This window comes from Hesperophylax consimilis, chromosome 7 (assembly GCF_061612785.1).
Source record: "Hesperophylax consimilis isolate HC1 chromosome 7, BYU_Hcon_1.0, whole genome shotgun sequence".
NCBI classification, from domain to species: domain Eukaryota; kingdom Metazoa; phylum Arthropoda; class Insecta; order Trichoptera; family Limnephilidae; genus Hesperophylax; species Hesperophylax consimilis.
In genome coordinates, this window is record NC_142842.1 from 320357 (window position 1) to 339259 (window position 18903).

General features: G+C 51.0%; 1 protein-coding gene across 1 annotated transcript in view; it reads left to right on the forward strand.

The window, feature by feature from the left end:
* LOC149422101 (uncharacterized) overlaps positions 1 to 18903 on the forward strand; it is a 592400-nt gene that overhangs the window by 205326 nt on the left and 368171 nt on the right. The window contains exon 4 of the mRNA XM_089633082.1: positions 186 to 1011. Coding sequence (XP_089489208.1) covers positions 186 to 1011 — 826 coding nt within the window. The remainder of the gene's footprint in view (positions 1 to 185; positions 1012 to 18903) is intronic.

An 18903-nucleotide genomic window follows, 5' to 3' on the forward strand; every position in this document is an offset into this window, starting at 1 on the left:
CCAAAAATTGTTTTACCCAAGATCTACGTTCTATATAAAGAAATATGTAAATATCTTTTCCTCGCATTCAAATGAATCCTACCCAATGTTTTTCGATCGATTTGCTAAGAGGTCTGAGAACTGCACAGTTAACATAATCTAACTCCACATCAATAATTGACAAAGAATCTCTCTTCTTGTTTCAGTTTCCCTCATACGACTCGGAGGAGACCAACTGGTGGAGATATTCTCCCTCGAATCACTAGTCGACGGAGAAGACCGGGGTGAATTCTCAATACCACATGAAGAGGATTTCGTCTGTATCAGCCATCAGCAGAGGAAACCTCCCACACAGCCTTCCTACCACCAACACCATCGGTTTCCCGACACCGACAAGAGGAAACCTATCACCGAAAGGCTGAACAAAACGATCGCGTCGAACCAACTGCCTCTGGACGATTACGATATAAATACAGAGAAGAATGACGTTCCGGTTTGGGAGAACTTAAGCGAAGACACTCAAAACGAAATTTTAGATGATTATAAATTAGAAAATGATAGCCATAATCGAAAAATTCCCAAAAACGAAGAAATCGATGTAAATACTATTGTAGGTAAAACCGAAAGCCAACACACACTGGCGAGCGTTGTAAATAATTCAAAAACAGAACCACAAAATGGCGTCGACCAAAAAATCGTCAAAACTGATAATGTAGATAATGATAATCCGTCACTAGAAAGTAAAAATAACGATATAAATAGTAAAAACAGGAAAGGCGTGAAGAGAAGAGAAGTATACAAAGGAGACGCAACGAATTATATTTACTCTGGAGAGGACACGGGCAGAGTCCCGGGGCTCTTCGTGGAGAGGGGCGCGCTGGGGCGCGGTGCCCCACGGGAGGTGGCCGTGGGCCCCCGCGTGCTCGGCAGGCTGCTAGAACCCGCAGGCAGGCCCGCACCTGCTATACTACTCAACTGGAGACTCCGGGACGCAAGACTGGGAGAGGACAGGACTGCTAACGTTACTTTTAGGTGAGTCAACTATATACCAATATCCTCTGCATTACCTACTTGGTAATCTGGTAGCTATCTATGGAATTTGCGTCGCTGATTCGAACCTTTTTTAAATAATAATTTATACTAGGAGGTATGCAGGAGTAGTGCAATGCAAAACATTCCATATTTCAGGAAACAAAATAACAATTCATAGAATAAAAATAAATTTAATTAATATCGTCGTTTATTTTGGAAATAGTCGTTAATTTGAATATTTGACCGGGGAATCCATCCTGGCAGTCATGGAAGTTATGATAGTATTTTTGGATTGCGTAGTCGGAGGTAGCGGAAAAGTACTCCGAAAGAGTGTACTCGTCCCTCCAGCACGGAGGAATATTACTAAAATTGAATATTGCTCATTTATTAAGAATAACTTCAAATTATTCGTAATCTGGTTAAAACGGGATTGATTCCTAGTAATCTTTTAGTTAAATACGAATGTATTATGACGATGTAGGAACACGTGTTCATAAAAAATGGAAAAATTTCCACATTTCGTCATGGTTTATTATAAAGGCAAATTCAGGTGCATAAATACGTGTCCCGATGCATTGGGAATTTAGTAAAAGTTTATAGAAACGGCCTGCATTCCTGTTGTTAACCGGATTTCTCCGTGTGAATGAGAAAAAAAATTAAACAATACATGATTTTCGTTTCGCTGCAGTATCTCGGTAGGCGGAATAGTTTCCTTTTAGCTTATGCCATTGGTATGAAGTGTACTTTAATACAAACTCGTTATAAATCGCAAATTAATCAAAAATGCTCTTATTTCCCAAAATACATATATTTTTAAATCGATTTTAATATTTTAGTTTCTAATTAAAATTCCCTAAATACCTCTAAATCAAAATCTTAACAATTTTTTCTGGCCACCTCGAAGAGCCGACGAAATTAGTATTAACGGGATTTAGCGTATAAAAAGTAAGAAATAAAACATAAAAATCGATAGAGAAATTTATAGTTTGTGTTGGTATACACGCATCCACGCTTGGAGGTTTGTTGTGTAGTATTATATAGCAAATAAGCTTGGAGGTTTGTTGTGTAGTATTATATAGCATACACGCTTAGAGGTTTAGTTGAATCTTTAACAAGAAGATACATTTCCATTTCATGTTCAAAACTTTACGAAAATGCAAACCCTGGTAAATGGTAAATATTGATTTTATATAAAATTGTTTTTCCTATTCCGTATGGCCATATAAGTAGAGTTCATAAACGAATATCCTCGGTCATGATGCTATTTTGAGCGCTGCCAACGGTAATGTCGGGTAATGTGTTGGTAATGTTGGGAATGGACTGAAGTGTGCCTTTATGAACACGCTATAAAATTTTACATTTTTTTTATTTTTTATTTTCTAGATTCTTATATTCCATGAAGTGGTGAATCATTTAAATTTACTGAGTTTAAAGTTAATGTTCTTTATACAAATAGAACGGCGTCATATGCGCCTCACAATTTTTACCTCATATGGGTTTATTTAAATATTACCTGGCTTTTATAGACTTAGAGGCCTTGTATTTTCTCGGTAGGGAAAAAATTTGTTACCTAAAAACCCTACTAAAATTGCATGTATCATCATCCAGCATCAGCACCAGCGGCGACCTACAGCGGCCATATACTACATACGTGTCTGTTTGTGTTGTGTTGGGAATGGGGAGGAAATTTTGGCTGCGCCCTTTTGTTGGAGTCCTTCCGCATTTGCCGTTGGGAGTAAGGAAAATCGCAGAAAACCTTACCCAGGAAGGAGCGGCCGAACGTCAACTTGAAACGTTTGCGGCCTTCAGTAACATCGGTATATGATGTCCTGCATTTTTGAGATGTGTGTGTGTGTGTCTGTTTTTATGTTAATATATACTTATGGGAAGATAGAAAATAAACATACATATACATACAAATTATAAAATATTATATAAATATATAAATAGATATATAAACATTATATATTTGGGAAGAAGGTCGGGAGTTTAGGAAATACCTACTGCTCGCTATTCGTCCGCGTCTAGTTCTGGTATGTGCCATATGTGGTCATGGTCCATGAGGATGTGTTTTGGTAGTCTATGTGTGTATCTGAATGTCAGGTCGCTCGGAGCATTGTATTGTCCTATGTCTCGTTGTACGGGACGGCACTGTAGTCGCCGGCCGCACAGACGATATAGCGGGAGTGGCCGGCTGGCCGCTTCGACGCCTTGGAAGGGAAGGTCGGGAAAAGGTAGGGAGAATGTTGAAAAAATGGAAAAAATGGGGAAAAATATGGGGAAAAATGGGGAAAAATTACGAAAGGGAAAAAGGTGGAAAATGGGGAAAAATATAGGGAAAAGGGAGAAATGGGGAAAATGTGGGAGAAAGGTATAAGGCAGGGGGGAGGAAGGTAGGGGGGAACCTGCGCCCTGACTAGGGACGCTTCGACTATTGTGACAGTTTCTTCTTGATGAACACCAGGGAGCCGGGAGAAAGAAGAAGGCCAGGTTGCAGTGAAGGTCCAGGGCAGAAGAGGCTTGAAGAAGGCAGTCAGGGCAGTCCAGGAGAGATGTTGATGGTCCGATCGTTGCTGGCTCTCTGCCGAATTGCACAAGTTGTCCGCCTTTTAAAGGACCAACGGGCCTAGCTCTCCCTTTGTTAGCGACAAATTCCGAGAATTATTTTTGGGTTCCCGGAATTTGTCACAGGAGAGAGCGCCGTTGTTGCGTAACTTGGAAGGGGACGATTTTGACTAGGTCCTGACTGTTCTTCAAACCACTTTGCCCGTGTCATTTTTATTCAATTACATTTTGTGAGTTTGCACATATTACAGAGAGAAAATATTTTTACAAGGCAGCTTTGCACAATATTTAATTTGTGCAAATTTACATATAAAAGAGAGAAAACATATATTTAAAGGGGAAGCTTTGCACAATATTCAATTTTGTGCAAACGGCAAGTTTTGTAAAGGAAACTGCGTTTGCACAATTTCAAATTTTCATGCAAAATTTAATTAAAGGGAGTTGGTATTTAAAAGGGGAAGATTTGCACAATATTCAATTTTGTGCAAACGGCAAGTTTTGTAAAGGAAACTGCGTTTGCACAATTTCAAAATTTCATGCAAATCTTCCATGTTTTGTACAGATGATAGGTATTTAATTTATAAGAGGGTGTTGGGGGGTCAAGCCTTTGTTTTTTGTCTATAATGATGACTGCTTGACCCCGTGGTTTTATTTATTAATCAGCAGATAAGATTTATAGTTTTACACAAGTGCAGATAAGATTACAGATTTTTATAGAGAGAATTTTGTTGCCTAAATTCGAATATGCGCAGAGGTGAGTTTGTAAAGGAACTGCCTCTGCGTAAATTCAGATTTATTAAAATTAATTTAAGTCGGTGGAGGTACGTCCGGTACAATTCTCCCCCCGGTGCAGTCACGGCTGCGCCTAGCGGTCCGGACGTGTAGGTCGGCGGCGTCCTCGACGTCCGGTTCCCCTGGGCCGCTGGGGGTTGTGGCTCCCATGCGGCATCCGTGGTCCGGGTGCTGTAGAGGGCGGCGCTGGTGCTGGTGCCGGTGCGGGCGCTGGTGCTGGTGCGGGGAGGATGAGGGCGAGTTTGACAGCAGGGCGGGTGTACGTTCCTGTGGCTGTTTGGACCCGGGCTGTCCTCACTTGGCCGTCGGCAGCTGGGATGGCCTCAATGATACGTCCGCGCGGCCAGCTGTTGCGTGGCAGCGCGGGGTCTAAGATGACCACCAAGTCTCCAGCTTTGAGGGGGGCAGTCGGGTGGTGCCACTTCTGTCGGGCACCCAGGGTGGGGAGGTACTCACGGAGCCACCGCCTCCAGAACATATCGGCGAGATGTTGGCTGATACGCCACTGGCGACGGAGACATACCTCCTCCTCCTTGCTGTCGTAGAGTGACAGATGCGGGCGGTTCCCGGCAGACCCCATGAGAAAGTGATTCGGGGTGAGGGGCTCTTCGTCCCGCGGGTCGACAGAGACATGAGTCAGTGGCCGATTGTTGACCACAAACTCAGCCTCTGCCAATGCTGTGCGCAGGGTTTCCTCCCTTGGCGCCCTCTCCTTTAAGGTGGCGCTCAGGGCTCTTTTCACCGAGCGCACCAACCTTTCCCAGGCTCCCCCCATGTGGGGACTGAGGGGGGTGATGAAGCGCCACTCGATGCCCTTGGTAGCCATGGCGTCCGTCATCCTGTCATCCTGCTGCAGGGCTGCCGTGGCATCCCGAATCTCCGCGTCCGCACCACGGAAGTTCGTCCCGTTGTCCGAGTACAACACCTTGGGCTGTCCTCTTCGGGCGGTCATCCGTTGTACGGCCATAATCGCTGAGTCGGCAGACAGCGAGACCACTAGCTCCAGATGGATGGCGCGGGTGGAGAGGCAGGTAAACAACGCTCCATAGCGCTTCTCCCGATGTCTGCCGACGGTGACCTCCATCGGCCCGAAGTAGTCCAGTCCGCAGTGTGTAAAGGGGCGGACGTGGTGCGCCAGGCGGGTCGGCGGGAGAACCCCCATCAGTGGGGGAGAGGGCTTGCTCCGTCGTAAGCGGCAGGTGGGGCAGTCATGGCTGATTTTCCTGCTGATGGTACGGAGGCGCAGGATGAAGAAGCTGCACCGGATCTCGGCCACAGTTTTCTCCGTGCTTGGATGGTCCGCCTTTTCATGGTAGTGGCGGATCAGCAGTCGGGCGTACGGATCGGAGCCATCCAAGATCACGGGGGTCTTCGCCACGCTCGTGCTTCCAGTGAGCTCCCTCAGCCGTGAGCCCATCCGCAAAACGTCATCAGGTCCGAGGAAGGGGGCCAAACTGACGAGACGACTGGCGGCAGGTAGCGCCTGGCTGCGACGAATGGTGTGCAGGTCAGTGGAGAAGGCGTCTTCTTGGGACCTTCTCACCCATCTGCGCTCAGCCTCCGTCAGCTCGTCTGCTCGTAAGGAGCCTTCAGGGGGTCGGCTTGGGCCCGTCCGACAGCGCCTGATGAAGCGTAGCACCCACGCTGTAGCCCGGATCAGCCGGTGCCATGACGAGAACCTCTCGACCAGAGGTAGGGCCTCTCCGGCTGTGGTGATGTGCCCGACGTAGTGTCGGGCCCGGGTCTCGAGGGTCTGGTCGTCTGGCTTTGTGAGGGTGCGCTCCTTTGGCCAGTCGCTCTCCGGTGTGGTGAGGAAGGCGGGGCCGTTGAACCATCTTCCTTGGAGTGACAGGTCGGGCAGCTCCAAGTCCCGTGTGCCGATGTCGGCCGGGTTCTGCTTGGTGGGAACCCACCTCCAATTGGCTATGGAGGTGAGTTCATCTATTTCGCCCAACCTGTTGGACACGAACGCAGAGTACGTGCGCGGATCGGTGCGTAACCAGCACAGCACTGTGGTCGAGTCCGTCCAGAAGATGGTTGAAGCTATCCTCGCTTGGCTCTCCAACCGGATGGTTCTGGCCAATCTGGCCGCCATGAGTGCGGACTGCAGCTCAAGGCGGGGTATGGATAGCGGCTTGAGAGGTGCCACCTTACATTTGCTGGCGATGAAGGTGGCTTTTAGGGTGCCCTGCACTTCCTCCACGAAGTAGGCGACGGCACAGCAAGCTTGCTCCGAGGCGTCGCAGAAGAGGTGCAGGGTCACGCTGCTTGACCTCTGTCGGAGCGACCGTCGTGGGATGGAGACGCTGCTTTCCTGGAGCAGGCTCATCCAGTCCCTCCAGCGTTCAGCGTGCTCCGAGGTGATGTGGTCGTCCCATCCAACGCTCGAACGCCACACGGCTTGCAGTAGGATCTTCGACCGTATGGTGAGGCAGGAGACGAAGCCCACCGGGTCGAAGATCTTCATCACGATGGAGAGGAGCTGCCGCTTTGTAGGCCGTGTGGCTTCCTCTAGACTGGCCGCTTCCAGGAAAGTGTAGATGAAGCGGTCGGTAGATGGGTCCCACACCAGTCCCAGGACCCTCTCGGTCTCGCTGCTCCCGCTGCTGATAGCTACCGTGGAGGTGGCGCGGTCTTCAGGGGGCACATCGGCGATGGCGTCCAGGCTGTTTGAGGCCCAGTTCGTAAGGTGGAACCCTCCCTTTGCAAGGAGGGCCCTTACGTCTCGGACTAGGGCAGCAGCTTCGTCAGGGTTGTCCACTGCGTCCAGGTAATCGTCCATGTAAAACCGTGAACGAATGGCTGCTGCGGCGGCCGGGTACTGGTGCTCGTACTGACCGGCCACCCTGTCCCGCACGTACTGGGCACTGCTGGGCGAGCAGGTAGCCCCAAACATCATGGACGCCAGCTGGTAGGTGTCCGGCTGTTGCCGGTCCGGCGACCTCCACAGGTAAAGTTGCGAAGACTGGTCCTCTTTCCTGATTTGGATCCTCAGGAACATCTCCTGGATGTCGGCGGCGATGGCTATACCGCCTTCCCGGAATCGGAGGATGTTCCCCAGGAGAGAGGACAGCAGGTCAGGGCCAGTGAGCAGTTGGTCGTTAAGTGACGTCCCTCGGCATCGGCTGGCGGCGTCGAACACAACCCTTATCTTCCCTGGCTTGTTCGGGTTGGTGACGGCGAAGTGGGGAAGATACCACTTCCGTGGGGCAGGGAGCGACGCCTCATTGGGGGAGAGGCGTCTGGCGTAGCCTTTGGCGACAAGCTGCGTCATTTTGTCATTGTACGCCGCTGCCAGGGTTGCGTCCGCTGCGAGCTTTTTCTCGAGGGACTGGAGCCGCTTCAGCGCACACTGCCGGTTGTCGGGTAGTGTGGCGTCAGGGTGTCTCCACAGGAGGCCAGTTTCCCACCGCCCAGAAGGTAGGGGGCGGGTGGTTTCTGCCATTAATGCCATGGCCTTTGTGTCCATGGCATTGACTCTCGCCGCAGACGTGACGCCGAGGGAGTCGACGGCAAAGTTGGATGTCACCAACTCCCTCAGGCGGGCATCTGCAGCGGTCTCCGACTGAAGGGCCAGTGTGGTAGCTGGCCCGTCATTGCTGAGGCTCGAGCCTCCGTGGGCGATCCACCCCAAAGCGGTCCGTGACACTATTCGAGTAGTGCTATTCTCACGGACCTCTCTTGACACGATAAGGTGGGCATTATCCTGCCCGATCAAGAGTTTTGGGGTGACGCGTCTTCCAGGAACGCGCTGCTCCGGCAGGCTCAGGTCAGCTACTGTGTGGGCGGTGATGGTGAAGGTGGGCTCCAATCCAGCGCCCCGGATCGTCAGCTTCACGCGTTGGGAGCGGGCGTCGGAGGTACACATCCCCTTCGCCCCGTGCAGCCGCAGACTGTGGACTGGGCCGCGTGCGCCGATCTGCGTTGCGGTGTCAGCGTCGATGAGGGTGATGGTGGATCCCTCATCCAGAAGAGCGAACGTTGACACTTCCCCGTCCGTGGGGCCCCGCAACACAACCGGCACTATTTTTAACAGCACGCGGCTGTCCACTGTCTGGCGTCAAAGGTTTACCTCCGCGACCGTCTCCCGGTGGAGCAGCCGATGATGCGGGTAGCGGCACTCACCCACACCACACCACACTGTCTCCTTGCAGTCCCTGGAGTGGTGCGCCTCCAGGCACTTGCGGCACAGATTGTTAGTACGCACTGTCTCCCACCGGAGGGAGAGCGATTTCGCAATGAATTCGCGACACTCCCGGGTTCTGTGTGGCTCACCGCACTGAGCGCACGCACTTTTCACTTTGTTTTTGTTTATTGTTCTCACTACGGGTGGTGGTGGGCGGTTGGCCTTCCCCTCTGGCGGTGTGGCCACAGCGTTGGCCAGCACATGTTCCCGGCGCCCTTTGCCGGATCTCAAGGGATCCACCATCCCGCTGACCGGGATCACGCCGGCGACGCCCCTCAGAAATGCTGCCAACTGGAGGATGGTGGACTGGGTTGTTTGCCCCAGCATCCGCAGCTCCAGCAGCCAGGCCATCCTTAATGTGCATGGCATCTTGGCAGTGATGTCGGCCAGCAGGGCGGGGTTGGTGAGGTAGCCTCCCGTCCTCAAGTCCCGCAGGGAAGCCACCAGGTTCTGGATTGTCCCGGAGAAGTCAGCAATCTCCTCCAAGGTGGCTTCGGCAGACAGGAAGGGCAGCTTCCCCACCTTGTCCAGCATCAGGTTCGCTATCGAACCCGATCCGCCGTACCGCTCCTCCAGGGTCGAAATGATTTCGGGCACGCGGTCCGGGTTCAGTAGGAGCGAGTATACGTTTTCCCTCGCCTTCCCCTTAAGCGCACGCTGCAATCGTATAAGATTCTCGCTCAGCGTGAGCTTGCAGGTCGAGGTGGATTGCTCGTACTGCGCAATCCAGGCCGGCCATTCGAGGGGGTCGCCTGAGAATATGGGGAGGTCCTTGGCGGTGGACTGCCGGGCAATGAGGGCGGTCATCCGAAGGTCCTCCTCTACTGAGGGACGAGGGCTGTCCTGGGCACGCGTGGAGCGGATGGCGTCAGCCAGCAGGGTGCTCAGCTGTGCCAGGAACGGGTCGGCGCCTTGTCGGACCCACTCGCTGGTGTGATGGGCAGTCTCATCGGCGGTCGGCTGCGGGGGAAACAGCGGCGAGAAGCTCTGAGATGAGGCGCCAGGGTAACCGGCAGGTGGTGCGCCAAGGTAGGCACCAGGATGCGCTGCAGCGGGCGCAGCAGGGGGCCCGCCCCCAGGGTAGGCGCCAGGATGCGCAGCAGCGGGCGCACCAGGGTGCTCGCCAGGGCAGGCACCAGGATGTGCAGCAGCGGGCGCAGCAGGGGGTCCGCCAGGGCGCTCAGCAGGGTAGGCAGCGGGATGCGCACCAGGGGGCGCGCCGGGGTGCTCGCCAGGGCAGGCGCCAGGATGCGCAGCAGCGGGCGCAGCAGGGGGCCCGCCAGGGTAGGCGGCAGGGTGCGCACCAGGGGCCGCACCAGGGTAGGCGGCAGGGTGCGCACCAGGGGCTGCGCCAGGATGCGCAGCAGCGGGCGCAGCAGGGGGCCCGCCAGGGTAGGCGGCAGGGTGCGCACCAGGGGCTGCGCCAGGGTGCTCGCCAGGGCAGGCGCCAGGATACGCAGCAGCGGGCGCAGCAGGGGGCCCGCCAGGGTAGGCGGCAGGGTGCGCACCAGGGGGCGCACCAGGGTAGGCGGCAGGGTGCGCACCAGGGGCCGCACCAGGGTAGGCGGCAGGGTGCGCACCAGGGGCCGCACCAGGGTAGGCGGCAGGATGCGCACCAGGGGCCGCACCAGGGTAGGCGGCAGGGTGCGCACCAGGGTAGACGGCAGGGTGCGCACCAGGGGCCGCACCAGGGTAGGCGGCAGGGTGCGCACCAGGGGCCGCACCAGGGTAGGCGGCAGGATGCGCACCAGGGGCCGCACCAGGGTAGGCGGCAGGGTGCGCACCAGGGGCCGCACCAGGGTAGGCGGCAGGATGCGCACCAGGGGCCGCACCAGGGTAGGCGGCAGGGTGCGCACCAGGGGCTGCACCAGGGTAGGCGGCAGGATGCGCACCAGGGGCCGCACCAGGGTAGGCGGCAGGATGCGCACCAGGGGCCGCACCAGGGTAGGCGCCCAGGTGGGTGCCAGGGGGGTCCGCCCCTGGCAGGTACTGCGTCGCGGTGGGGAGGGCTGCGAGCAGCACAGCGAGCTGCCTGCTCATTGTCCGGTTCGCCTTCCGGAGCTGCCTGACCGTTTCCTCTGTTGTGATTGAATCCTCCTCTGCATCGGAGGACGGTGCGCTGTCAGGGCCGGCAAAGTGAGTGTCAGCAGGGCTGGCAGCGCGTGGGGCGGCAGGTCCGGATGGGTCAGGGCTGGCAGGGCCGGCAGGGTGAGGGCCGGCAGGGTGAGGGCCGGCAGGGTGAGGGCCGGCAGGGCCGGCGGGGTGAGGGCCTGTCACCAGCTCCACGTCGGGTTGTGAATCTGGGGTGGAGGCTGAAGCCTCGCGGCCACTCCGCAGGGACGGCATCTTGGGACGTCACTGGAAGGCGTGAAGGAGTGAAGGCGTGAAGAGGCGATCGCGGCTCGAAGGACCATGTACGGGACGGCACTGTAGTCGCCGGCCGCACAGACGATATAGCGGGAGTGGCCAGCTGGCCGCTTCGACGCCTTGGAAGGGAAGGTCGGGAAAAGGTAGGGAGAATGTTGAAAAAATGGAAAAAATGGGGAAAAATATGGGGAAAAATGGGGAAAAATTACGAAAGGGAAAAATGGGGAAAATGGGGAAAAATATAGGGAAAAGGGAGAAATGGGGAAAATGTGGGAGAAAGGTATAAGGCAGGGGGGAGGAAGGTAGGGGGGAACCTGCGCCCTGACTAGGGACGCTTCGACTATTGTGACAGTTTCTTCTTGATGAACACCAGGGAGCCGGGAGAAAGAAGAAGGCCAGGTTGCAGTGAAGGTCCAGGGCAGAAGAGGCTTGAAGAAGGCAGTCAGGGCAGTCCAGGAGAGATGTTGATGGTCCGATCGTTGCTGGCTCTCTGCCGAATTGCACAAGTTGTCCGCCTTTTAAAGGACCAACGGGCCTAGCTCTCCCTTTGTTAGCGACAAATTCCGAGAATTATTTTTGGGTTCCCGGAATTTGTCACAGGAGAGAGCGCCGTTGTTGCGTAACTTGGAAGGGGACGATTTTGACTAGGTCCTGACTGTTCTTCAAACCACTTTGCCCGTGTCATTTTTATTCAATTACATTTTGTGAGTTTGCACATATTACAGAGAGAAAATATTTTTACAAGGCAGCTTTGCACAATATTTAATTTGTGCAAATTTACATATAAAAGAGAGAAAACATATATTTAAAGGGGAAGCTTTGCACAATATTCAATTTTGTGCAAACGGCAAGTTTTGTAAAGGAAACTGCGTTTGCACAATTTCAAATTTTCATGCAAAATTTAATTAAAGGGAGTTGGTATTTAAAAGGGGAAGATTTGCACAATATTCAATTTTGTGCAAACGGCAAGTTTTGTAAAGGAAACTGCGTTTGCACAATTTCAAAATTTCATGCAAATCTTCCATGTTTTGTACAGATGATAGGTATTTAATTTATAAGAGGGTGTTGGGGGGTCAAGCCTTTGTTTTTTGTCTATAATGATGACTGCTTGACCCCGTGGTTTTATTTATTAATCAGCAGATAAGATTTATAGTTTTACACAAGTGCAGATAAGATTACAGATTTTTATAGAGAGAATTTTGTTGCCTAAATTCGAATATGCGCAGAGGTGAGTTTGTAAAGGAACTGCCTCTGCGTAAATTCAGATTTATTAAAATTAATTTAAGTCGGTGGAGGTACGTCCGGTACACTCGTATTAGTTGATTTTTACTAAGTGTGAGTGATTTGTAAAAGCGTTCAGTCAGTCTGTGTGTGAATTCGTATAGAGTTGGAATTTGTTCTCGTTCGTGTAATCTCTTCAAGTTTGTTCTGAGTCTCGTGTTGTATGTGATTTTAATGCAGAGATTTTGAAGTGTCTGTAGATTCTGGTGGTCTGTGTGTGAGATGCTGCTCCATACGGGAATCGCATAAGAGAGTACTGGACGAATGAGCGAGTAGTAGACGAGGAGTTTGGTTTTGGGAAGTAGCGGACTCCGTCTATTGAAAATTGGCTTCATCATGCCGATCGCTTGTCGCGTGCGCGTGTGTATCTTCGCTTGGTGAGATTTCCAGTTGAGGCGGGAGTCCATGGTCAGGCCAAGATATGTCACTTCATCTTTCCATTCTATGCTGTGTCCTCCCATTTCGATGTTAAAGTCAGGTGTTCTGTTTACACGTTTTCTCGTGAACATGATGGCTTCAGTTTTCGCCTCGTTCAGTTTCAGGCGCCATTTTTTGTAGTATTCTACGAGCGCGTCGAGCGCCCTCTGTAGGTAAATAGCGGCCATATTCGCTTTCAGCGAGGAAACGTATAGTTTGACGTCATCAGCGTAGATAGACAGATTGCATCTCTCGTCTCGGGGGATGTCGAAGGTAAACAGAATGAAGAGAAATGGTCCAAGTAAACTTCCTTGCGGCACGCCTTTTGGAATCTCACGCATTGAAGATAGCACGTTCCTTATGAACACTCTGAACGATCTATTCTTTAGGTATTCCTGTATCAGTCTCGTTAGGTATATGGGCGTGTTAGTGCGGTGCAGTTTATGCACGAGCCCGTCTATCCATACTGTGTCGAATGCCTTCTCTAGGTCGATGAGCGCAGCGGCGGTGAAGCGATGTTCGTTAAATTTTCTTGCGATAAATTCCGCTACTCTGGTGAGTTGATGGGTCGTGGAGTGCCTCTTTCTGAAGCCGAACTGCTCGTCTGGCAACGTTTTGTTGTCGTCGTGGTGTGGGATAAGCCTGTTGAGTATAATTTGTTCAAATACCTTGCTCAGCGTAGATAATAGGCTAATCGGCCGGTAACTTGTCGGCTGCGTTCTATCTTTATTCGGCTTTGCGAAAGGCAGCACGGTCGCCGATTTCCAAATCTGGGGGAAATGCCCGGTCATGAGGCAGGCATTGAACAATTTTGTTGTGTAGATGATGGCTTTTTGAGGGAGATGTTTGAGTAAAATGTTGTGAATTTGATCGCTTCCCGGCGCCTTGTTTGTTCTCAATCGCCTGATTGTGACAGCAATCTCGCTTGGCGTAGCAAAGTGAATATCTTCAGCGTTTGTCTGCTCCGCTTCCCTCAAGTCTCGTAGAGAGTCAGCTACGATCCGGTCCGTAGCCGGGTCGGAAAGGCCGTCTGTAGCGGCGTAGGCTCTCTCGAATCCGTCGGCGAGTGTTTCAGCTTTTTCTTGTAGCGAAAGCGCCGTCCCGGGGCCGTTCAATTTCTGTAGCGGGGGGATTGTGAAGTCTTTATGTCGCAGCGCGCTTGCCATTTTCCATAAGGAATTATCCTTCGGCGTGAGTGATGCGACTTTTTTGTCCCAAAGTTCGCGCTTGAGTTCTGCGATTTCGGTCTTGATTTCCCTCTGCAGGCAGTTATACGCTGTCTTGAAATATTCGTCGCGTGTGCGGTGAAACATGCGTCGCAGGCGATTTTTCTCCTTGATGAGCGATAGAACGTACTCGGGAAGCTTGATCGTGTATGGGTGTATTTCTTTGAGAGGAATGTGTGTATCTTGTGCTGTTTGAAGAATCTCTGTGAGAGTGCTTGTAGCTGCGTCGATTTCTTGTGGCGTGCGCAGAGTTCCCGAAGTGAGATGAATTCGTTCGTTGACTTCTTTTTTGAATCCTTCCCAGTTCGCATCCTTGTAATTGCGCTGTTTTCTGGGGGTCCTTGAAGTTGTGCCACCTATAGTAAAGCTCACGGGCAGGTGGTCCGAAGACAGTTCGTCTAATGTGCGCAGTGGAGATATCGTCTTAACATTTTTCTCGAGTACTATATCCAATGTACTCGGATATCTAGATAGTCGCGAGTAGTACGTAGGTCTGTCGGGCGCCATTATCGAATAGGTATTTGTCTGCATGTGTGTAAAGAGCGTATTTCCGTTCGCATTACCTCTGTAGTTATTCCAGTAGTTGTGTTTGGCGTTCAAATCGCCTCCCATCACAACAATTGGTCCCAGATTGAGCAATTTATTGAGATCTTCTCTCACTAGGTTACTTTGGGTGCAGTATACGGAGATGATGGTATGCGCTCTACCCTCTATGGTGACTTCGATAATCGTGGCTTCAGCGTGCTTCAACTTCGGAGTAGGTATTCTTGTGGACGTCATAGATTGCCGAACGAATATTGCGGTTCCTCCGCCTGATCTTCCTTGTCGATCGTCACGATAAATCTCGAAACCTTGCACTCTCAGCGGTACGCTTGGATTCAAATGAGATTCTGATAGGAGAATAATGTCGGTGTGTAATTCGTTTGCCAAAGCGAGCAGTTCGTCTGTCTTGTTGCGCACGCTAAATGCGTTCCATACGAGGACTTTCACCGTCTCGGTATTAGGCATCGAGGGTGTCTAGGAGCTCAATCAGGATGACGAGCTTGTGTGCTCTTGTTGCGCAGCGGGCGAGCTGTGATCGCATCCTCAGGAGGCCTTGGAGCAGGGCCATCAGGTCCAGGTTGTCATCTGAAGAGGTGGGCGCGCGCACGGGCTCCTGCTGTGGGCGTGGCTGTGGGGGCGGCGCGGTCTCGCGCTGCTCTTGGGCGGGGGTGGTGCCTCCGGCTACGTTGGCACATGTGCGTCCATCCGTCCTCGGCTGAGGAGGTGGCCTGCTCGGGTTCTGTTCTGCCGGCGGGCGTTGGGCCTTTCTGGCAGGTCGCTGCTGTATTGAGGCGACGTACGCTACCCGCTTGGGGCAGCCTCGGTAATTGGCGGGATGCGGGCCTGAGCAGTTGCAGCATGCGGCGGGCTCATCTCTCGTCTTCTTGGGGCATTCTGCCGAAGCATGCTCCAGTAAGCATTTTACGCACCTTGCTGTGTGCGAGCAGTTTCGGGACCCATGCCCGAAGTCTTGACATCTGTAGCACTGAGTGCCGTGCTGAAGGTGGTTGCTCCTGTGCTTCTGGAGTCGAATTCGGCAGTGGCACAGGTATTTGACGGCCGCGCGCAGCTGTCCCATGTTGACTTCCTTATTGAAGTGCGCTAAGTATATGGGATATTCTATTGAGGCGGTCATCTTGACCACCTTCACTGCTGGGAATCCCTGCGATTCCAGGTCTGCCTTGATATCTTCCACTTCTACGAGCGGCAGGCCCTTGATGACGGCCTTTTTCATCTTTTCTGCTTCGGCCGTGAATGTATGGAAGCCGCGAGCCTCCGCCCGCAGTCCATTGGTGAGGGCGCGATGGTCCTCCATCGTGCGCACGAAGATGTTGGCCGTGCCGCCCCTGTTATACCTGAAAGTAAAATGCTTACCAGCCCCCAGATGTCCTTGCACCGCAGCTGTGATCTGCGCGTGTGTCATGTTCCCCAGGGTCATCACGACCGGGGGAACGCGGTCTCTCCTGCCGGTACCTGCGGGAGAGAAATTATTATTAGTATTGGCACGCTTTATACGCGGCGCGCCGGCGCCTTCGCTTACCTCGGGCAACTCATCAAATCGGTTGCCACACTGGAGCGGTTGTGGTCCCCGTGGGGACATGGGCCTCTTCACGGGGTTGGACGGCCTCGTCCAGCCTCCATCCTGGGGGGCAGCCGTCTCCATCGGCTGCTGCGGTCTCGGGGGCGCCACGTAGGCCGACGCTGGGCCTATCGGGGGGCGCGTGGGGGCAGGACTGGATCCTGCTGCCCAAGAGGGGCCTGCTGCGGGCTCCGTCATCTCCGTTTCATCGGGCGTGGTGGCAGTCGTGGTGGTGGATGGTCTCCGGGTCCTTGGGTCCTCGGGGCGGGGCTGTGGTGCGGGGACCGTATAGCGCACGGTCCCGGTCTTAGTGCGATGCGCAATTTGGCGAGCGCCGGGCGGTACCACGACCGGGGAGTCCTCGTGGTCAATGGGGAGCATCCGGGTCGGGAACATGGTCATCTGTGTCGAGCGGTGACTCCTCTTAAAAAGGGAGCACGTCTCAGGTGCTTGCGGGCGGTTTGTGGGGGCCAGCGTGGATCTTCGTAAGTTGAGTGTTTTGCGTGAAAAATTGCCTTGATAAAGGCAGTTGGGTGGGCGCGAGGGCCTGTTCAGTGGGCCGGCGGGATTCCTCCGGCCGGCAAAAGTAGCGGGGCCTGGCTGAGTGCACAAGCCAGACAAAAACGCTTGTGTGGTTGTGTCACAAACCACAAAAACGATCTCATAAAATTTTTACAGCTATATTCTATGTGCCCATCCAAATTACACCTGTCACGTCAGGAGTGTTTTATATTTTCTGGCTTACAAAATACCCCGCCGTATGTATATCGAGTTTTATACAACTGCAAAAATATTATGTCCAACATGGAAAATAATGCTACTTGAAATCGTAATAATTCTTTTGTAGTTTTCGACAGTGATGTCAAACGAAACGTTTCTGATGACTTTGGTAACTTTTCCTTTCGTCCTAACTCACGATTACAACGTGTTTCCCACGCTTTTATTTGTAAAACTAACTAACTAACCATCACGCCGTTTCCCCGCAGGGGTAGGCAGAGAGGACGGACCGCCAAACAACTCTGTCTTGGCACACACTCCTTGCCTCATTCACATTCATACATCGTCTCATACATACTCTTCTATTGTTCTGACTCTTGACATGGCCCGACTCAAGTATCTGATTCACTTGGTCGTGCCATGTCTTCCTCGGGCGCCCCCGACTTCTGCTACCATTCACATTTGCATCGTATATTCTCCTTACACTCCTTTCTTCGCTCATTCGCTCTACATGCCCAAACCATCTAAGCGTCCCTTTCTTGATCTTACTCACTACGCTTACATCAGCCTTGCACTCTTTGCGGATATCCACATTCCTCACACGATCATACATGGTTTTACCACACATACGCCTCAGGGATCTCATTTCAACAGCATTCAATCTACTTTCATCCTTTCTTTGCCAGTTCCATGCCTCACTTCCATACATCAGGGTAGGTACCAGCACTCCATTGTGGACTGCTAACTTCGCTTCTTTGGACAATTTTTTTGTTAGCGCCAACTGCGTTCAGTCCTCCATTAATGGAGTTACCTGCATTTACTCTTCTTTCAATATCTCTGTCAGCCTTCCCATCACTCGTAAACATGCTTCCTAAATACACAAATTCATCCACCTGCTCCAAGTATTCCTCATTCACAGCTATATTACACACTGTTTTCGTACTTTCTCTTTCAAACACCATTACTTTAGACTTACTTACATTCATCATTAACTCATTCTTCACGCATACTTCGTTCATCCTAGACACGAGAGACTGCAGATCATCCATACTATTAGCAATCAGCACCGCATCATCAGCATACAACAGGCAACATACTTTCAGATTACTCAAATTCGCGCCCAATCCCACATCTTTCAATTCTTGCATACAATTATCCATGTATAGATTGAATAACCACGGTGACATTACGCAGCCTTGTTTAACACCTTTTGTGATATCAAACCACTCCGTAAAACCACCGTTCACCCTAACACATGCAACGCTTCCCTCATATAGAGACGCAATTGCCTGAGTCAGATTCGCATTCACTCCATACTTGGACAACACCTTCCATAGCTTTTTCCTGTCGACTCGGTCGTATGCTTTTTGTAGATCTACAAAGGCACAGAAAAGTTTCTGGTTTTTTGCCAGAAACTTCTCGGTGAGCATACGCAATGAGAAGATCTGGTCCATGCACCCCCTTCCACTCATAAAAGCACCTTGCACATCCCATATTTGTAACTAGTGAAAAATCACGGGATGTTATAATTGTAGGATTTGTGAAGCCGTATTTATTATTTCTAAAATATCTGCCTCAGGATCTTCAATATAAACATATATTGCCAATTTTCCTCATAATAATTATATTTTTTGATGACAAATATTAAGTGAGACGACCAAAATTACCTTTCGAACCGTCGATACCGTTAGTAATCATCAAAAACGATCAGGATTCAGAACTGTAAAATATTTAAATAAAAGGAATACACATATTAAAATTAGAATTATTATTAAAATTTAAATGATGTTGGTAACTACTTTTTTGCTTGTCTTAATTGATCGGCTCGAATTTTTAAAATTATTACGCTGGAATATTTAACATCACGCACTTACAACCGAAATCAGTATGTTTGATTGTGATCATAAAAAATAATGCAAGAAAAACTTTCTTTAGTTTATTTAGGAATCATACAGGTAAAAGTGAAATAATTTTACATTTAATATGTTAAACATAAAATAAACCGCTTATGTTCCATTTAAAATATTTGTTAACGGTTAAATATTAGGAAACAAGTAGATAGTAAAAGTTATAAGTACAAAAAATTAGATTGAATTGGACGAACAATAAAGAAATATATTATTTTGATTTAAGTACGTTGTAACGTTAATTTGATTTTGTTATTATTATTATAGTCGTTCATACCTTTAATTTTACAAAGAACACAAAAGAATTTCAAA